Here is a 21,389-nt window from a genome sequence, read left to right as displayed (position 1 = left end):
ATAGTTTTTGTTGCGAAAAAACGCACTACTTCGACGCAAGGCGTCATCCAGTTGACTATAAACGACATAAACACACGACAATACTCGGGCTATCAACAAACACAAAAACGCAGTCCATCCATCACGGACTTCATCAAAAAGCGCGTCAACGTAAATCAAACCCGACCGCCCCCGGGGGCCATCTGCTCCGCCCCCTCCGCCCCCCACCGCCCCTCTCGGTCCCCACCGCCCCCGATCACCTTTACTCAAACACTTGATTACGAGACATAAATCAAGTGGGCCAATAATGGCCGCCATTCCCCCGATTTATTCGCCATTTGAGTCACGTCCCGAAGTGGCCATTCCGCCACAAAATGATTTCACCACCGTGACACAATGGGGTGGCTTTTTTAATATGAATCGTGATGGCAATACGAAGCATCCTTGTGGATGTGCGTGTACAAGGTTGTTGAGTGGTTAGTATTTTGCATCCTTGCCTGTCTGAAATGATATGTACCAGCGAAGAAATTGATTCCTAGGCAGTTGATGGACCAACGTCATTTGGTCGGATCATGTCAATTCAATGTTAATTGTGATCTGTCGGCTGGGTTTGACGTAACACGACCAAACAACGTAGGTCCCTCATCTGCCTAGGAATCAACTTCTCTGATAGTATCATCGAGGAAATCGGCAGTTGACGGACCAACGTCATTTGGTTGGATCATGTCAATGAATCATGATCATCTGCCTAGGAATCAACTTCTCTGATAGTAACACGGCCTTACATATAAGCTATATTAAGCCTTTTAGGGTAAATTCAGAGCACAACGCGACGCGTAGATGCATATTTTCTAAATTTGTATGGATTTGACAGATTTGCGAGACGTCGAAATCTGTCAATTCAGTACAAATTTAGAAATGAATCTATGCGTCACGTTGCGGTTTGAGTTTACTCTTACGTCCACACTCACAGTTATATTTTAATGACTACTTAACTGTAATTAAATAAAGATTTTGACATGTTAAGTCTCTGAAAGAATATACATATTGATGATAGCATGATTATGTCTCTTGTTAGCTTTTCAATAAGCGTTCGAAAGCAAATATCGGAAAATATCTGCTGCCAAAAATTTCGTACACATAATAGCAAATATCATACAATATCTGCTGCCAAAAATGTCGTATACAAAAATTTTGACAGAAAGCAGATATTGTGGAATATCTGCTGTTGCATAGCTGTCGTAATAAAGTGGTAGTGAAGAGTCAACTCACCCAGCCACGACCTCCCCTCGTCTGTTGGGGTACAGCTCTGGATGCTGACCATACCGCAGGTACACCTCGAACTGCTGTTCCGCTCTGCGCAACAAAGTATTAGGTTAATACAAATCAGCCAAGTGCGAGTTGGACTCGCGCACGAAGGGCTCCGTTATAAAACAAAAATAGTAAAAAATTGTGTTTTTTGTATGGGAGCCCTCCTTAATTATTTTTTTATATAAATTTTATTATTAATTATTAAAGTTTAAACAGCTGAGTATGTTGTGAATATGTCAGGTGCCTACCTGTTGTCATCATTGATACAGAGCAAAAATGTTTTTAGTATTTGTTGTTATAGCGACAACAGAAATACATAATGTGTGAAAATTTCAACTCTCTAGCTATTACCATTCTTGAGTCAGTCTGGAGGCAGACAGACGGATAGACGGAAGTCTAAGTAATAGGATCCCGTTTTTACCCTAAAAGACGGGTACGGAACCCTAAAAGACTATAATTAAAGCCCCTGAAATAATAAAAAGAGTCACACTATACATATGGACGTTTTAGGTATTGTAAAATGGTTTTGTTCTTGTTCGATTAGACAACATTGTGACTTCGCAGACATGGAAAAAAATGTATAACTATAATATTAACGTAAATAGTGTACATCTTTTTTTTATGAAATAAGGGGTCAAACGAGCAAACGGGTCACCTGATAGAAAGCAACTTCCGTCGCCCATGGACACTCGCAGCATCAAAAGAGCTGCAGGTGCGTTGCCGGCCTTTTAAGAGGGAATAGGATAATAGGAGAGGGTAGGAAAGGGAACAGGGTAGGGGATTGGGCCTCCGGTAAACTCACTCACTCGGCGAAACACAGCGCAAGCGCTGTTAGACGTCGGTTTTCTGTGAGAACGTGGTATTTCTCCGGTCGAGCCTGTCCATTCGTGCCGAAGCATGGGTCTCCCACGTCTTACATCTTTTTGTTTTTGTGATTTAGGATCCTACTCGTTATTAACTATACTAATGTATAATTCACAATGACGTTATAGTTGACACAAAGTATACCCATTAAAATGAATACTCAAATGACTATAAATCGTCTGAGAAAGTCTCGAATTATATTTAATAAAGACTAAACAAAAAGATATAGGTAAAAGTAAAATCAAACATCGACATCAAATGGTACAATAAAAAATAATATTTCAAAAGCAATAATCAAATACAATTACATGAAATATCTTTCATTTCTATTTTATTTTCATTTCGAACCGTCGAAATCATTTTTACAAACATAAACAGACACTTGTTTTTTGAAGCGTGCTTCTTTGAAGATTTTTTTGGGGGAATATGACGTCACAAACGGGATTCCCCGTTTTCTTTGACGTGTTTTTGTGTGAAAACGTCACGTTATTAATGTTCATTACTTTTGAAAAGCCTCCATCTTTTCCTGGAATATTATGCTCCTTTTTATCTGTTTTGTGTAAAAAGAGGTCGGGTGAATGATGAAAACCTTTATGTACCATCGAGGAAACTGATTCCTTGGCAGTTTACGGACCTACGTCATTTGGTCGGCATATGTCAATTCAATGTTATAGTTTGTACGTTTTAAGATGACATGGGTGACAGTTTTCATATTCCTTGCTACGGATTTTTTTTACAAGAAAACAAAAAAAAATCAAAATGTAATAAATTATATTCCATCTACAAAAACAAATGTTTCCTATAATTGTAAGTGAATAAAAATGAAAAGTTGCTAAATGCTAACTTATTAATATAAAATTATAAATAATATTAACTGTGAAATAGGAGTATAAAATTATTGTTACGAAAACATTTGAAAAATGTCTGATGCATGAAACGGAACTTATGTCAATAGAGATTGACTCTGTTGAAAAAAGGGAGGCCATCTTAAATCGCCGGCACCACTGAAATGTCAGTACGAAATCGATAATTTCGATTACAATTCCTTTACGAAGTGACTCGATATTTTTAAATTATCGATTAATTTTGTTAGGTAACTTCCCTACTATTGTCAATTATAATGTGTCACGCATATCATCATAAACGCACAAACTATAGCTGTGATCGGTCGGATGGGTTTGACATAACGCGACCAAATGACTTAGGTCCGCCATCTGCCTAGGAATCAACTTCTCTGATAGCACAAACTATTTTTACAAATGTGAAGGTGTGTCTGTCTGTTTTTACTTTGCCTGTCTATAATATTATGTCTGTAACGTCTTTACGCTAAACAACTGAATCTATTTAAACAAATAATAGTTTTTACACAGGAAAAAGTACGGTTCCAACGCGATAAATATAATTTCGACTCCATGAAGGTGTGGCCTGCGGGCTACGAATAATAAAAACTAAGGAATAGTAACTGTGTCAAAAAATGTGTCCACGAGTTTACAAAATGTGACCCGAATATATGCATACTTTATGCATGTATTCGGTACACAATTTTGTGTAAATAAAGAAGTGACAATTAATGTCAACGGCTTTATTTCGTCAGTGTTAGTGTTTCGTTGCTATTGCCATACTTTAGTGTGCGAAAAGGAACCAAATTCAAAATGGTCGAAGTATGGGAGTTACGTTACCTTAGTTTTTATTATCCATTACAAAATAAAATTGTATACAATATGATAACTAAATCTAACAGCCATGTTTAATAGATATTAGAATAAAACAAAAAAAAACATTTTGTACGAAAACGCGGAAATTCGACGCGTATTTTTCAGGTCGGCTTCACCGAACACTATCATTAGTTAACTGTAGTTTAGAGCGGTCTGAACCATTAGTTTTATTTGAATAACGTTGTGACAATATACTCGTACAGTTGGATTTTGTTCAATACAGTAGTAGGTTGGAAAAAGCATTGTTTAAAATATTGGGTTAGAAATTAGAATTGTTGACGGTACATAACTCTTATATTACGAACTGAAATAGTACAATGGTATTGAAAATAAATATTTTATATTTTACTTGGTTACCTCCCAATTGGTTTGGACACTAACCCAGTAATAGAAGAGATTAAGTAAGTTTGTATAGTTATAACTATACTCCACTCGGTCTAACTTGTCGCTAGCGGTTATTGACTCCCTGTCAAAAACTTGTCATTTTCCATATAAACCGCTATTGACAATGAAGTGTCAGATATTGTCAATCGTGGTTTTATATGGAAAATGACAAGTTTTTGACAGGGAGTCAATAACCGCTAGCGACAAGTTCGCCCGAGTGGAGTATAGTAACTTTGTGCACGACGAAAAAGTTAAGTCAAAGTTATACCCACCTTAAATGTCAAAATGGACCTTAAATGTCAAAATGGATGTAATTTGCGCCGCCCAAAGCATTTATACAGGGTGTAACAAAACAAGGTGATAATTCTTTAGGGTATGTCCCTTGTATGGTGTTGGCTGTGAAAGTGGTAGTGGTAGTGCTGCCAAAAAACAATATACGTGGGAGAGCCACGCTTCGGCACGAATGGGCCGGCTCGACCGGAGAAATACCACGTTCTCACAGAAAACCGGCGTGAAACAGCGCTTGCGCTGTGTTTCGCCGAGTGAGTGAGTTTACCGGAGGCCCAATTCCCTTCCCTATCATCCCCAATTCCCTTCCCTTCCCATCCCTACCCTCCCCTATTACCCTATTCCCTCTTAAAAGGCCGGCAACGCACCTGCAGCTCTTCTGATGCTGCGAGTGTCCATGGGCGACGGAAGTTGCTTTCCATCAGGTGACCCGTTTGCTCGTTTGCCCCCTTATTTAAAAAAAAAAAAAATTCAGCGCTGCTACTTTTACAGCGAAAGTCTATAATGACCTATTAACAACCTAAAGTAGTATCAATTACTTTTGGTACAGCTTGTATAACCACGTTTGTTTGCCATGACATGTTTTATCTGTTATTGAAATGTTATAAGAAAGTAACTATCCGTTAGCTATGATCTAGTATCGTATAGGCTTTGTCCACACTGTGCCTTTTTCTGTTCGTCAAGGGCATGCGTTATAGCGCAGTCAACAGCGCAAGTGAGAAATGTCCGCGACGCATGCCCTCTGAGCGTATCCAAAAAACAAAAATGACAATGCTGGCGTTGCGTTCGTTGACGTATTCAATTGTTGAATGCGCCAAAACGAAAGTTGAATGAAAGAAGATGACGAAAATTGAAGCCATGCTTCGGCACGAATGGGCCGGCTCGACCGGAGAAATACCACGGGCTCACAGTAAACCGGCGTGAAACAGCGCCTGCATTGTGTTTCGCCGAGTGAGTGAGTTTACCGGAGGCCCAATCCCCTAACCTCCCTTCCCTACCCTTACCTATTCCCTTCCTTGCTCGTTTGCCCCCTTATTTCATAAAAAAAACAATCTGCCAACGTCATTTTACACGCTACAATGTACTTTAGCATGTTACTCTTAAACGTCGTTTAGGCTCAGTGACTTAACCGTCGTTTGATCCTTCAGATCCTCTCTCGGTAATGAAGTCAATAGAATATTTACTCGAATTATATCTCGTTCACTCAATGAAGCAGAATCACTCGAATCAATGGCTAATTTCAAAGTGAATTTGAATAATTTCGATATTACCCGAGCATGAATTCATATTGAGACTTGGCAAATCGAGATAATTTAGTTCGTGATACCGTTTGGGGTGCGCTGGGGCCACGCCGACGGAAATAAGGGCGAGACCACACTCGATGTAATAGTCTAAGGGTGAGTGTTCGAAAGACTTACAATAAACTAGCAAACAAATTTGATGCGTAAGCAGACAGATGAGATTAAGGAGCGGAAGTAGACAATGATTATTATAGTAATTCATCTAGTAGGTCACGATAAATAAAAAAATAGAAATCATGAAATCAGCGAAAAATCAAATAACATTAAAACCTTTTCAACAAATTTCAACAAAAGAACAACTTCGCAACGCGAGATACTTCGCGATACAATCGAAACACTCAAACTAAAACAACAGAAAAGTATAAAAATATTTTAAATATTCGCGATATAAATTGAAATTTTTCATTTTCGAGCCGAGAGAGAAACTTTGAAAAGGAACGTCGAAGTAAACAATGGGGAGTTTTACAGAAACTTTTGAATTCAGCTAAATTGACTGCAGGTAACATATTTTCAAATAAAACGGACTTGGAACTTTCATAATTCAGCAGCTGAAGCATTGCGTTAAATTGCAAATGGGTTTTTTGAGCCATTTTAAAAATACTTTTATATTTCTGCTGAGTTCTAGGTGCGATTGTTTACCGTAGGAATAAAAATAGGGTTGAATAACATGGAGAAGTGGAGTAATATAGCATAAGTTTAGTTTAATTACTTCAAAATCAGCTGTTATATTACAATAGCAAATACAGAGCAGGCCGATCGTTCTGGTTGGACTGATCGCAGGCCGACCTGACATTGGGAATGCACAAAAACGAGTCCAGTCAGTCAGACATTTTTTTTTTAAGAAATAAGGGGGCAAACGAGCAAACGGGTCACCTGATGGAAAACAACTTCCGTCGTCCATGGACACTCGCAGCATCAGAAGAGCTGCAAGTGCGTTGCCGGCCTTTTAAGAGGGAATAGGGTAATAGGGGAGGGTAGGGAGGGGAAGGGAATAGGATAGGGGATTGGGCCTCCGGTAAACTCACTCACTCGGCGAAACACAGCGCAAGCGCTATATCACGCCGGTTTTCTGTGAGAACGTGGTATTTCTCTTGTCGAGCCGGCCCATTCGTGCCGAAGCATGGCTCTCCCACGTATAAATGCACTACGATTAGTCGACCATATTCTATTGCCTTCCCCATATATGCTGGCCGTATATTATATCGAATTATTTTTAATAAGTAAGTAATTGTTCTATATTCAAAACTTTAGTTATTCCACATTATTCCATGTTCTTATTGAGAACGTCTTAATTATTCATTCGTCTATTAATCCAGTTCGAACATACCTGGAATCAAAGCTGAAGTAAGTCTGATCAGTGAAGTTGTCAGCGTGGAAGACGATCTTCACGAAATTGGTCTCGCTGATGAAGGTCTGCGGCTGTTCTATCTCACCGCAGAAGAGACCTGGCTCCTTCCGGTTGGAGACGTCGGTCTTCGCGTTCCCGTCTACTATCTAGAAGAGAAGGTAATATTATTTGGTTTGAATTTATTTTGAATGGAACGAAGATTTTCGATATGACATTTGCCATCAGATGAAGTTATGTATCCGTTAGGTCATAGTCATAATAATCTGTGGTCATAATATTATAGCTGCCAAGTCATAATATAGCTGTCATAATATTATGTCACAACTCACAATAGAGCTGACATAATTATTATGGACTACTATACTACTCATATATATTATGTCTATGATACTACTGGACACGATAATTAACGCGAAAAACCATAATAATATTACGTTACGGCTACACATAATATACCTGGCAGCAAATTCAATTATAATATGGAAAACCCTCATTAAATGTTTTTAAAAACAGGCTTTTCACACTTAAGGCGACGCCTTGATAATTTGGCTGTAGCGATATCGATTTTTCTCAGCAATGACTAAAGCTAAGAAATTAACGTTCATTGTCAATATTCATCATGTCTTTGTCTTTAAAGTACCCATAGCATAACAGGATTGGTCAACTTTTACAATAATCCCTTTTTTTACAGAGGTCTTTTTGATACCTCTGTAAAAAAGGGATTCCTATTTTGCCAACAGAGAAGAGTGATTTAAGCTTCCAAAATTTGTACATAAATTGTTTCAAGTATACACTTTAATTTGCCCATAGCTTATATGAAATGTATGTATGGTTTTTAAATTACGCGACAAAAACAATTTTGTCGCTTACGCCCTTTCCATTTTTTGCTGATCCATCGCTTATTTTCTATGAGAGGTCGAAAAGCAAACATAATATATAACATTAAACATATCCAACACGGTTTTTTACTTGAACGTGGCGTCACCTTAAAACCAACGCGACGTTATAAGACGCGTCGCTGAAATACGATTCGTTACAAACGAAACAATCGCTATCGTAAAAACGCGCTTCATCGCGTCTCTCGTCGTTTCATGAACAACCTTTCAATTAAAGTATTGAATCAATCTACAAATTTATTAAAATGTTTCCGAAGTTTCTCGAGTTAATATTCTAAACAGTACAGGATTATGCTAAACCTTCGTTCTGCAAGTTGTAAAGTTGTGATCGAGTCTTTACGCTTTGCCAGTCCTACTAATTAATTTCAGAAGTTGAAAGAAACTTCGGAAGTCAATTTGTTGGATTACTCGAAGTTGATTTAGTGGGGCAAACATTGTAATTGGTATGTAATTACTGTCAGTTACATGGTTTATAATATTATGTAATGTAGGCTTATGATGGACTTAATGCTAGCCCACTTACTATTAAAAACATTGCGAATAACTTCTGTCAGTGTTTTGTCTGGCGTAATGTTGAAACGCGAACGAAGTGTAGCAAACATCAACCTATTCTGTACTTTTTTTGCGTATAAATCATTTTTACACAGAAACAGTACATTTTTCCGCAACTAAAAATATTATTTCTCCATATTATATAGGTCTGAGGAATCGGTAAAGTGGTTTAAGAGTGAAGAAACAACAGACAGGTCGATAACTTTTACAAAATAGTGAAAAACAGCTCTTAACAAAGTGTTAATTGCTAATTTCAACGCTTGGAGTTAAGCACTTCACCTTCTTCAAACACGATGATCGAGGGGGACAACACTATCAATGATTAACTAATTGGTGAAATTGGCACTTAGTGTGGCAACACTAAATCGCTTGCTAACTCCTATATCATAATATTTATTACCTATCAAAGTGTTACTTTATGCTAATCTCAACGCCTCCTGTTCATGGGCGCCGGCAGGGTGGTGCCAGGCACTTGCACCTCTTAGGAATCTCGGAATCAACAGGAGTTATTGAAATAAAAAGCCTTCTGTAACCCTATTACCACGCCGTACAAAGATAGGTCGAAATGTTTCGGCACTAATGTATTCTGTTGACGTAAATAGATAGTCACATGTTGTTCGTAAAAAGTAAAAAGAAAAAAAAACGAAAGAAAACAAAAGTCTGCACCCCTTGGAAATTATTTCTGCCGGCGCCCATGCTCCTGTTAATCACTGTTCACCTTCTTCGTAACACGAAGATCGAGGGGGACAACACTATCAATGATTAACTTGTTGGTGAAATTGGCACTTAGAGTGTGGCAACACTAAATCGCTTGTTAGCTCCTGTTACACACGGCGAGCTCGTTAGCGTCTTGGTGATATAACCGCTTTTATTCACTTTTATCCGCTCCAATCTGGAATTTTCCGGTTTCATCCGCTTTTATCTGGTTTCATCCGGTTTTCATCGTCGAGCTTTGAGGTCATTATGAGGAACAGTCGATGGCTCTCCACGCCACAAGAGATCATTAAAATTTTATTGATATTCGCAATCCGTGTGCTTTATAATAACACAAGCCTTGTCGACATATTTTCGAAATGTTTCATGTAGCCGATATTTTGATGAATATTGGTGGATATCGGCACACTTGTATGGTTGTCATTCTTTCGATAAATATTTCGACAGCAGACGTATAAAGTCGTGACTCGTTTTTAGGCAAAATTGTTTTCTTTACCTATAAAGTCGTTGTTACAAATGACGCATAAAGAAACAACATTTTAATATTATGTTATACAGATAAAAGCTTATTTTATGAATATTGGTCGTATAAGTACATAAAACTTTCTATACATTAAGCTCAGAAAAAAACTCGCTATTTACAAAAATTATGCTCTGGGACCATAATAACTAGGTACCGTACTGTCTTTATCTATAAATCATTAGTCGAATCTATATTATTCCAAACAAATTTTTGGAACGAAGTTCCTTATCGCACGTTCAGCGTAAAGGAGGCTAGACAGAACGATATTTGACCTCGACACTTTTTTATTAGTACCTGCACGGTACGGTAAGAGGGCGTTGATAGTATTCCTGTGCGTCAACTGACGGCGTTTTTTGAGAATAAACAGCGAGGCGTTGTTAGTATTCCCGGGCGTAATAGATGGCGACTTTTAATTATTATTTTTGAGTGTATATTAATATTATGTACATACAGGTTTTTTGAACATAAGAAATAACTTCGTTCCATTCGGGCTCCCTTGACACCTCTCAAGTTTTTAATATCAATTTAATCCTCACTCTAAATAAATAGAAATTTTGAATTTACAACTGGAAACGAATGACTCTTGAGACTCCCAAAGTCTTCCTCTAGGGTACAAACTATTGTGTGACATCATAATAAGGCGAGATGAGATCGCGTATTTAATTATTTGTACGTTGACAACCCTATCTGGTGGTGTGCGATTATAAATTGTACCCACGTACAAATATGGTTTAATTTACATTGTGGCAAATACCTGCATGTATCCTTTGTGGCACGTAGTCCCATTAATAAGGGTTCCCACTTTGAATTTCTTGAATCTAATCCTAAGTATCCAGTCTTTTGGTGATCCTCTGAACGCTCGAAACCTGAAAAGGATTATAATATTGAATAGATTGACCAATGTCTAACAAACATGTATAATTACCTATAATAAGGGCCTGTTTCACTACTTTTTGATAAAGTGCCGAATAGGCTATTCACAGCTTTTTTGACAGATTCTCCATACTTCATCTGTCAAGTTAAGTGGTGGATAGCCTATTCGGCACTTATCAGGAAGTGGTGAAAGAGGCTCTTAGTCTTTTTATACTTTAACGGCTTAACCCATGATCAATCTCCAAGCGGCAGCCGGCTGCCGCATAACAATTCAAAATCTATTGTGTCTGCGGAACGCTACCATGACACCTCTATCGTGATTCGTGGGCATCACGATAGAGGTGTTAAGGTAGCGTTCCAAGCAACTACGACTGACAATAATCTAATGTATTATAATATGTATATACATAATAAATTAATCTTATATATAAAATTCTCGTGTCACAATGTTTGTTCCCGTACTCCTCCGAAACGGCTTGACCGGTTCTCATAAAATTTTGTGAGCATATTGAGTAGGTCTGAGAATCGGCCAACATCTATTTTTCATATCCCTAAGTAATAATGGTTGTTCACATTATTATAAATTATTTATATGGCAAAACAACATTTGCCGGGTCAGCTAGTAATTATATAAAATTCTCGTGTCACAGTGTTTGTGCGCGAACTCCTCTAAAATGGCTTAACCGATTTTAATAAGATTTTGTGTGTACATTCATTAGCCCTGAGAAAAGGTTTATATCTACTTTTTAAAACAACATTTGCCGGGTCGGCTAGTAAATAAATAAAATTCCACTTTATGATCTGGGCTAAAGGTTTCATTTTGGTCTACACTACTACAAAGCAGCGACGGCATGGGTCGCTATAGACATATGCAACCCATGCCGCTTCTAACGTGGGAGAGCCATGCTTCGGTACGAATGGGCCGGCTAGACCTGATAAATACTACGGGCTCACAGAAAGCCGGCGTGAAACAGCGCTTGCGCTGTATTTCGCCGAGTGAGTGAGTTTACCGGAGGCCCCCTACCCTTTTCCCTTCCCTACCCTCTCCTATTTCCTTCCCTACCCTCCCCTATTCCCTTCCCTACCCTCCCCTATTATCCTATTCCCTCTTAACAGGCTGGCAACGCGCCTTCAGCTCTTCTGATGGCAGCATTCACCCATGGACACTCGCAGGAGTGTCCATGAACGACGGTAGTTGCTTTCCATCGGGTGGCCCGCTTGCTCGTTTGCCTCCTTATTACATTTAAAAAAAAGTCGGTGGAAAATTAAACCCAATACCTTACTTCATTAAGGTTCATTTTATTTGAGTTTTTGTCGCTCGCGGTCGTTTGCAACAAAGATCGATAAGCCAATCATCAATCTTTAAAATCAGGGAAAAACAACCTTTTATAATACTTGACCAACAGATAGGGCCAGTTATTACGTCACAATAGTTTTTGAGGCATAAGGAGTTATTATTGAGAGTGAAAGAGATGGAAATAGACATTATCTACGTACTTGTAACTTTAAATTGTGGAGACACTTAATCCTTCGGGTAAGTTTTAATGAGTTGACAATTAAAAGGTGATGTCGTGTTTAGAACTTGTTTACAACGATCAAACTTGTCGTTAGCAACATCTCGATAACGTCTTTTATTTTTAAAACAATTTTTTTAACTAATTACATGCAAAAACATTTTCTTCTTAGCTATACTATTTTATGATCTTATTTTTACATTTAAATTGAATAGTACAAAGGCTAAGCTAGTCAAAAGCTTATATAAAAAGCAATCAAATTGTTTTAAAAGTGTTGGCATAAATAAAGTAATAAAGTTTAGTGTTTTATTTCTTTGACGTTTGAATACTATTTAGTTGTTTTACAGAATCCTGACTGGATCAAACCTATTGATGCTAGACCACATTAACAGAATCGGGGCAATAATGATGATGGTGTGATGATGATAATTGATGATGATGATGATTATGATGGTGATGACGATGACGATAATGATCAAGACTCACCTATATGTACACGTGAGCGGTCGGCCGAAGTTGTCCGGGGTGACGGGCGGGGAGGACACATCTTCATATATCTCCACTGTCTTGTTGCAGTGGTCCCTCTTCGAATCTGTAACAACAAACTCCTGTTAACTCATGACCTCCTGGTAGCATGGATAGAAGTTTTTGATTTGGAACGAAGTTCCTTATCGCGCGTTCGGCGTAAAGAAGGCTAGACAGAACGATATTTGACCTCGACACTTATTTATTAGTACCTGCATGGTAGGGGCAGAGGGCGTTGATAGTATTTGTGTGCGTCGACTAGGCGTTTTTGAGAATAAACAATGACGCGTTGTTATTATTTCTGGGTGTCAAATAGATGGTGTTTTATTTTAATACTTTTTTGAGTGTATAATGTATAATATGTATAGTACAGGTTTTTAACAAATAACTTCGTTCCATTCGGGTGTCCCTTGACACCTCTCAAGTTTTTATTTATTTGCAAATATGAAACAACTTCTTAATCTTCATGCTACTATATGCGAAAGTATATGTCGGTGTGAGTGTCTAAGAACTCATCATGTTTAAATTACTGAACCGATTTTGATGTTTTTCATGGAGATACTTTGAGTAAAATGCATGTCCACAGCAAAAGCTATCCTATGACAGTTTTTCATGCTAAAAAATGTACATACCTCGCGTGTACGAACTTTGGATCAACAACTTAATTTTACAATGTGTTATAATTACAAAATAACTGGACCTTCAGAAATGTTATCAACAAAATATATCAATAATAATACAACCTACATCCAAAGAACTCAAAAGCCGTATTTACTTTGACGTGAATACAACTTTCTTTTCCCATTTCCCATTTTCCCACCTTTCCCTAACGGGGTAGGGGGATAACAATGGCCGCTTGTCAAACAAATTTAAATAGATGTCGGACCGGAAAATTTTCTTTCGCGCAAACAAAATTAAAAAGGACGAAATAAAGTTGCCAACTTTTTGCTGGTTATTTGGCAATTGTTAGTGACACGTGACAGTCTTTTTTTTTCAAGATGGCGACTGACACATAATTTAAATAACGAACACTGTTAGTTCAATTCCAGTTGACTAATCAAAAAAAAATCTGTTTTCAATAGTAGATTACTTAATACTTAATAATTTGGAGTTATTTTATACACTATGAGTGCGTTCTGCGTAGATCGGAACACAAATAATAATTGATGAATCTGAGGGTAGTTGAACAACCTCAGCTCGACTCTGACCGCGACCGGTAGAAAGCTGCAGCCGAAACATCGAGAACTATCGAGAATAACAAAAGTGCTTCGCGACAAAATCCGTACTTAAGTGATTTTTATTATTATTATCTAATATATAAAATTCTTGTGTCACGGGGTGCGTGGTTGAACACTTCTGAAACGGCTCGACCGATTTTCGTGAATCTTAGCGAGCATATCGGCTAGGGTTGAGACTTGAGAATCGGACAACATCTACTTGATAAGTGCAGTTGAATAAATAATAGTAAATAGTAACAGCTCGAGACTGACGATAACCATTGTTTGTATGACGGGATAGCGATGGACGTTGCCATGGTGACATACTTATTTAGTCAGTTGAATAAAATAATATGGGCGAAATACTTTATAGAGCAAAACAACATTTGTCGGAACAGCTAGTATTATGTATGCTTGTCTTACTGCCTGTTACCTATTTACACTTAAAACTGCTGTATCGATCTTTATGAAATAAACAAATACTTAATAGTTTTTATCACGGAAAAATTTTGGTTTCCTGACTAAAAAGATTAAACGAAATAAGATAAGACGTTCCATTACAACAAAGTATATTGTATAAATAAAATACTTATACACCAATAATGTAACCACAATAGACATAACTACCAGTAGTTTGACTGCAAAGAAACGGACAGGTTTCAATATCTGTCAAATTCGTCGGGTTTCACTAGGATTATGAACGGAATGTGCCTCGCGCTGGCTGATATAATTTATTTTTAAATATTTAAAATAAAGATTACAAAATTGGATTCTGACAATTTCTATCGCATGTGCCAAAACACAAACAACAATACGACCAAAGAGGAACACGTCCATCGAATATGTCATATTTTTAAATTCGTAGGTAACAAGTTAACAACCCTAGCGACGATTTTCGTCATAATACGTCAAATTTAAAAATTTCAACATCAGTTCTACGTCGGCATACTCTATCATTCTGTCTACTCTACTATATTATACACCGACATTCCCTACACTGTACACTACACTATGCATCGCGAAAGTTTTTGTTTATGTCCTGTGGGGAAGATCATCCATCATAATATGTGTATGTTTTATTACCGCGTGTATGGAGTTAGTTGGAGAATTTTCTATATGATCGATCGGTCTTCCTGCATGATTGATACAGCTTAGGCTTAGTGATGTACCTAGATAGCCTAGGATATCGAGGATTTTTGACCTACATTATGTTTTGTTATGTAATATTTTCGATAATAATTATTATTTGTGAAGTGTGTTGTTTCAAATAGTCGCTGTGGTCTGAGTCAAGTGAAGTTGTGAGCAATTTGTGCGCAAACTAGATTTGCATAATAGATATATTTAAGATAGCTCCAAACCGTGAAATAATAACGCGATAGGGCAAAGCCGATTTAATAACCTTTTGACCAATCTAATCATCAAAATGTATCTACATAATATAAGTAATGGTTCAATTGAAATTTTACATGCATAAGCAAAAAATTGTTTTTTTGCTTATGCATGTAAAATTTCATTTTTTTGATATATATATACAAGAATTGCTCGTTTAAAGATATAAGATAAGTACTTACTTTTGTCTCAGTTTATTATAATAGTTATTGCTCTTATTAAAAACTATCGATACTCGATAACACAGAAAGGCACATCCCTACACATAATAACGATGCGCTATTTTGTACTGCACTTTCGTTATTAAGCATACAGCTTGTTCAAATTAATGTATGTAATATACTTTGTGTAATATTCTAGAATCAGCTGTTTTAGTTTTTTCTCTTTTAGTTCCACGGTATTGTTTACAGATTACAATATTGCGAAGCTAATATTTAACGACGGTTTAATGAATTTTTTCTGATTATTTTTCTTCATTATTATTGCAACTAGCAAATTTAGCATAAACGCGAAAAATTTTGTACTGCGTCTCCTGACTTTTCTTTTTGTCGCTTATCAATAAAATAAACTACAGTTGGGAACGTCATAAACTGAATATAGATGTTTAAGCCCGTCACAGACTTGAGCTATAATATATTTATAGCTCGACATATTTTCTATACTAAATCCACATGCCACAGAAATATATATTATAGCTGAGTGTGTGGTCACGCGAAATTAGTATAGAAAATATATATTAATATGCCGAGCTATAAATATATTAATATATATTATAGCTAAGTCTGTGACGGGCTTTAGTTCAGAATCATAATAATTTCGATCGATCGAACAAGGAATAGGATTAGTCACATCATTTTGTAGAACTAAAAGTAATTTTCAGAAGCTTTGAAGTAGTTGAAGTGTAATCAACTATGATTGGACGATGACCATGGGTTGTTAGGGCGCTTTGTCCAAATTTAAAGGTCGCTAAGCAACATAATATGCGGCCGAACTCAGAGATATTTATGAATTACTTAATTTTAATTTAATGAAGAGTTTAACAGAATATAATTAATGCACCTATGTAGTTATTAGTGACATTCACACCAATATTATAAATGCGAAAGTGCGTCTGTCTGTCTGTCTGTTACCTCTTCACGCTTAAACCACTAAACCGATATTGATAAATTAGGTATGGATATACCTCGAATCCCCGAAGAGGACATCTTGTATGTTAAATAGCACTACAAGCGCGTCGCTACTAAAATAGATCGTTGCATACAATTTCTTTTGAACTAGTGGTGTAGCTACCAACAGTACAGACTCATCTAAATCGAGCGTGACAGTTTCTTCGAGATAATTAATTAATTAGAACTTTATCGTGAATCTTAGCGAGCATATCGGATAGGGTTGAGAATCGGACAACATCTACTTTTTATATTGATGAGTGCAGTTGAATAAATAATAGTAAATAGTAACACCTCGAGCAGAGTAGACAGCATTATAGAGTATACCGACTTAGAACTGATGTTGAAATTTTTAAATTTGACGTATTATGACGAAAATCGTCGCTAGGGTTATTAACTTGTTACCTACGAATTTAAAACTATGACATATTCGGTGGACGTGTTCCTCTTTGGTCGTATTGTTGTTTGTGTTTTGGCACATGCGATTAAAATTGACAGAATCCAATTTTGAAATCTTTATTTTAAATATTTAAAAATAAATTATATCAGCCAGCGCGAGGCACATTCCGCTTATAATCCTAGTGAAACCCGACGAATTTGACAGATATTGAAACCTGTCCGTCTCTTTGCAGTCGAACTACTGGTCCTTATGTCTATTGTGCCTCGAGACTGACGACGACCATTGTTTGTATGACGGGATAGCGACTCGAGCGTGACAGTTTCTTCGAGATAATAAATTAATTAGAACTTCCGGAGAAGCTGAATAATAATTAATGAGCTGAAATGTAATCTTCAGTTTATTCAGCGATTACTTATTTCGATTTATGAGACTGATTAGTTCCAAATTGAGCCGCAGCACGATTGTGCGCTAGTATAGCTGTCAGGAGTGGGAAAAGCCGTTGACATCGAATTAGTTCCAAACTGAGCCGCAGCACGATCGTGCGCTAGTATAGCTGTCAAGAGTGGGAAAAGCCGTTGACATCGAATTAGTTCCAAATTGAGCCGCAGCACGATCGTGCGCTAGTATAGCTGTCAGAAGTGGGAAATGCCGTTGACATCGAATTAGTTCCAAACTGAGCCGCAGCACGATCGTGCGCCAGTATAGCTGTCAGAAGTGGGAAATGCCGTTGACATCGAATTAGTTCCAAATTGAGTCGCAGCACGATCGTGCGCCAGTATAGCTGTCAGGAGTGGGAAAAGCCGTTGACATCGAATTAGTTCCAAATTGAGTCGCAGCACGATCGTGCGCTAGTAAAGCTGTCAGGAGCATAAAGTTAATATACCTAGCGGAATAGAGAAACCAAGGCCTAAGCAAGAGAGATGTCACTATCAGTAACACTGCGTGGTAAAAAGAGACGTGTGATACATGACGGCAGCACTCTTTTTTTGACGTCCAGTTGGCACGTGCCGCACGTTGACAATTTAATCTCATAGAATTCATGTTCAATCATGCTTGTGTAAGTGTATACGTACACATATTTTTCACACAGATGAAAATCAATTTCGGTTTCGTTTGACAGCTCGAGATTGTTGCTATATTCCGCTAGGTATATTAACTTTATGGTCAGGAGTGGGAAAAGCCGTTGAGATCGTATTAGTTCCAAATTGAGCCGCAGCGCGATTATGCTCTAGTATATAATATGCCGGAAGTAACAAAAGCTTTGAGATCGAGCTGATTCGATTCTCAATTTGATTCTGGTTCTGTCGAGAGTAAGCCTTACTCTTAAAATTTGATTCTGATTCTGTCGAGAGTAAGGTGACAGCTCTGTCGGATCTATGATCATACTGTACCACTTTGGTCTAAAAGGTCACTAAATAATTTAGTTAACGCCGCTATAAATATCTCAATATCGGCATTTGGGGTATTAAGATTACCCCGTTACCCTGTTTGACCCTCAATAAATTCGACCCCACGCCGAATCTATTAAACTATTTAAACTATTGCTAGCTGTAAATCAAGAGGCCTAAACGTATACAAGGGACGTCCCGTATATGTAGATTGTAGAGATGCAGCCCTTAGTCCTATAACAGGGTGTGTAAACGCCTAAACATATACAGGGTGTAACAAAATTAAATAATAATACTTTAGGTTGTGTATGTTTCTTGTATAGAGTTGACAGTGAAATTAGCAGCGCCACAGTATAGCAATATGACTTAGGGACTAATATATATTGCTATACTGTGGCAGCGCTGAAAGAGCATTTTTTTTATTTGTATGGGCCAGCGCCCGAGCGTCATAGATTCTCCCATAAAAAAGTAAAACAATCGGCAAAGTGTGAGTCGGACTCGCGCACGAAGGGTTCCGTACCGTTATGGAGCAAAAATAGACCGAAAATTGTGTTTTTTGTATGGGAGCCCCCCTTAAATTTTTATTTTATTTTAATATTAATATTAATTAATAAAGTAAGTACCTACACATATACTTAATTATGGATTTTGTGAAAATTTCAAGTGCCTACCTGTTGTCATCATTGATACATGGAGTTTGGGTCGCGGTTACTTTAGGAGGTATTCTGAAGGTTAGTTAAGCTCAATTGAGTGAGTTAGCTCAATTTTCATCTTATTTTCTTCTGGATAACTATGGGAATCTTGTCTTCCACTGCCAGACATTTTGACAGTTCATTCCCACTGCCAGACACCCTTAAACTTCATAAAGTAATAAACTTTGAAGTGGTTTGGTTATAAGGGTTTCGTTTTATTTCAATTTGGCTACGGAACTCTAAAAATCCGTCCTGATTTTCTACGATGCTTTATTGCTACCAGTATGTTCTATTTTTCCCCTACGAAAAATCTATCATAATTAGACCTGGGCCTCAGTCAGGACTTTAAAAACACTGCAAATAGTTTCGGTGACGGTGTCCGGCTTCATTGAAACCAGGCCAGTTAAGCAAGAGTAATTTTATAGTGCCAAGTGTATGCGCAGTACACAGAGATCTCTCTATTCCTTTTACTCTCATAACCCAGTGGGACGGAAGACCGACACGACTGGCGAGAGATCAGGCGCAGGACCGACTTTTTACATGCCCATAAGACGCATAGATCATCTTACTTGTCAGACAATCAGGTGATCAGCCTGCATTGTCCTAACCAAACTTGGTAATAACACGTTTCCAACGCGGGAATCGAACCCACGAACTCCGAGTCAAGTCGAGCCACGCTCTAAACCACTGGACCACGGAGGCATTAGGTTAGGACCACTGCAAATATACAGTATGATGCAGTAGGTTGCAGTACAGTAACATTATGTTGCAATTTAATATTATTGACTGAAAATTAAACGACTCTTTAATACAGGCTGTTGTTAATTTGTGTATTAATTGGGTCGCAGCGCTGCGGTTATTAGTAAAATGAATGAGCATACTACTCATCTGATAGTAAGTATAACGCTAGATGTTAACATGTATGCAAAATTCATTTAAGTTTAAACTAAACGAATAAGTAGATCTAGGTACGAGTTATTATCTTCTAGTCATATAAAGAATGATGATTTGTTTGTTTAAACCTAATACATTTTGAGTAATGCTAAGCCGATAAGATGTAATGAAGACTGTCCGTCCGTCTATTTGTTTGCGAGAAAATAAACATTTTCTGTGGCATAACAAAAACCGAATCGCAGTAAACATCCATTGATTTACTTACAATAATTTCAAGTAACCAATACTGAAAGTTTTATTTGTGCTGGTTTCTCACGGCGCGTGATATCACAAGCCGCGCCGCGCCAACTCGAGGCACGCGCCGGGATGGCTCGAGGTGACGCAGGCTGGTTCGAGCAGGCGCGCCCGATTAGATTGAAGTCGGCAACTTCAAAGCGGCTCGGCTCGATATTATGCGCCGTGAGAACGGGTAGCGCGGACTCGCCTATTGGCTCGTGCTCGCTGGTACAAATCCGCTCGCACGGCGCGGTTAGTAATATTACGCGCCGTGAGAAGCCAGCATTAGAATTTTATGTGCATTCATTTACACTCGGTCCTGTCATTTCGCCAAGTTAAAACACAGCCTGCGATTTAAACGAGCCTTTATTTTAAGTACAATTTTAGTATTAGGCCGTTAAAATTCACGATTTACTTAAACGGTAAAACAGTAAAATGATAAAAACTCAAACTCAAACTTTTTTATTCAGAATAAATTTTTGCAAATATTCTCTGATGCCTACCACCGGTTCGGGAACTAGCCCGGCGAGAAGAACCGGCGTAAGACACTCGCACGGGGCACGGTGGGGGGGGGGGGGGGAAATGAAGGTTAAAAGCCGTTATTTAGATAAATTGTTACATACCTACTATTACTTCTTACTTGTAGTGGTCAATCCGCTCCGACTTCCGAGCCTTAGAGCCTCAACTGAATATGGTACTCAGTTAAAATTTTTGTATGAGATGTGGCATCATCGGAAGCGATGCGTTATGCCAATCTTTTCTTCGTCGAAATTATCAAATACGATTTGTCTATTTTACTATTATAATACACAGTCGGTCATAGTGATCGCATATTGTTTTGTTTTTAAATCGCCCACGCCAGTGTGAAAATTTCCTTATTCCTGGGACTTCTTTTATGATAACAACTTTTTATTTTTAACGACGTTACTTTCCTCGAGTTTTACAACCGAAATGGGAATCCCCCTTTAAATTCCCTTAAAGTCTTAGCATTCACATTATTTTTTGCATGAGCAAATCAATATTACAAGATCTCTTATATCGATTTTAGTTTTTTTTAAAAATATATTCATTCATTTCAAAAACTTAAAAACTAATACATTTTAAACCTCGCCAAGCCAAAGTTTATCGGCGAGATACGCTCATTAACATTTTTTATACTTGCTATTATCTATTGTATACA

The 21,389-nt window shown here is 37.7% G+C and overlaps 1 protein-coding gene across 1 annotated transcript in view; it reads right to left on the bottom strand.

Moving 5' to 3' along the window:
• LOC121732387 overlaps positions 1-21,389 on the bottom strand; it is a 111,044-nt gene that overhangs the window by 20,648 nt on the left and 69,007 nt on the right. The window contains exons 2-5 of the mRNA XM_042122252.1: positions 12,749-12,854; positions 10,630-10,741; positions 7,170-7,336; positions 1,252-1,335 (exon numbers count right to left, since the gene is read on the bottom strand). Of these exons, the coding sequence (XP_041978186.1) occupies positions 1,252-1,335; positions 7,170-7,336; positions 10,630-10,741; positions 12,749-12,854 (469 nt within the window). The remainder of the gene's footprint in view (positions 1-1,251; positions 1,336-7,169; positions 7,337-10,629; positions 10,742-12,748; positions 12,855-21,389) is intronic.

The sequence above is a fragment of the Aricia agestis genome, chromosome 12, assembly GCF_905147365.1.
Source record: "Aricia agestis chromosome 12, ilAriAges1.1, whole genome shotgun sequence".
Classification (NCBI taxonomy): Eukaryota; Metazoa; Arthropoda; class Insecta; order Lepidoptera; family Lycaenidae; genus Aricia; species Aricia agestis.
The sequence above is the reverse complement of the archived record's forward strand: the minus strand, read 5'-3'. Positions and strand labels throughout refer to the sequence as shown.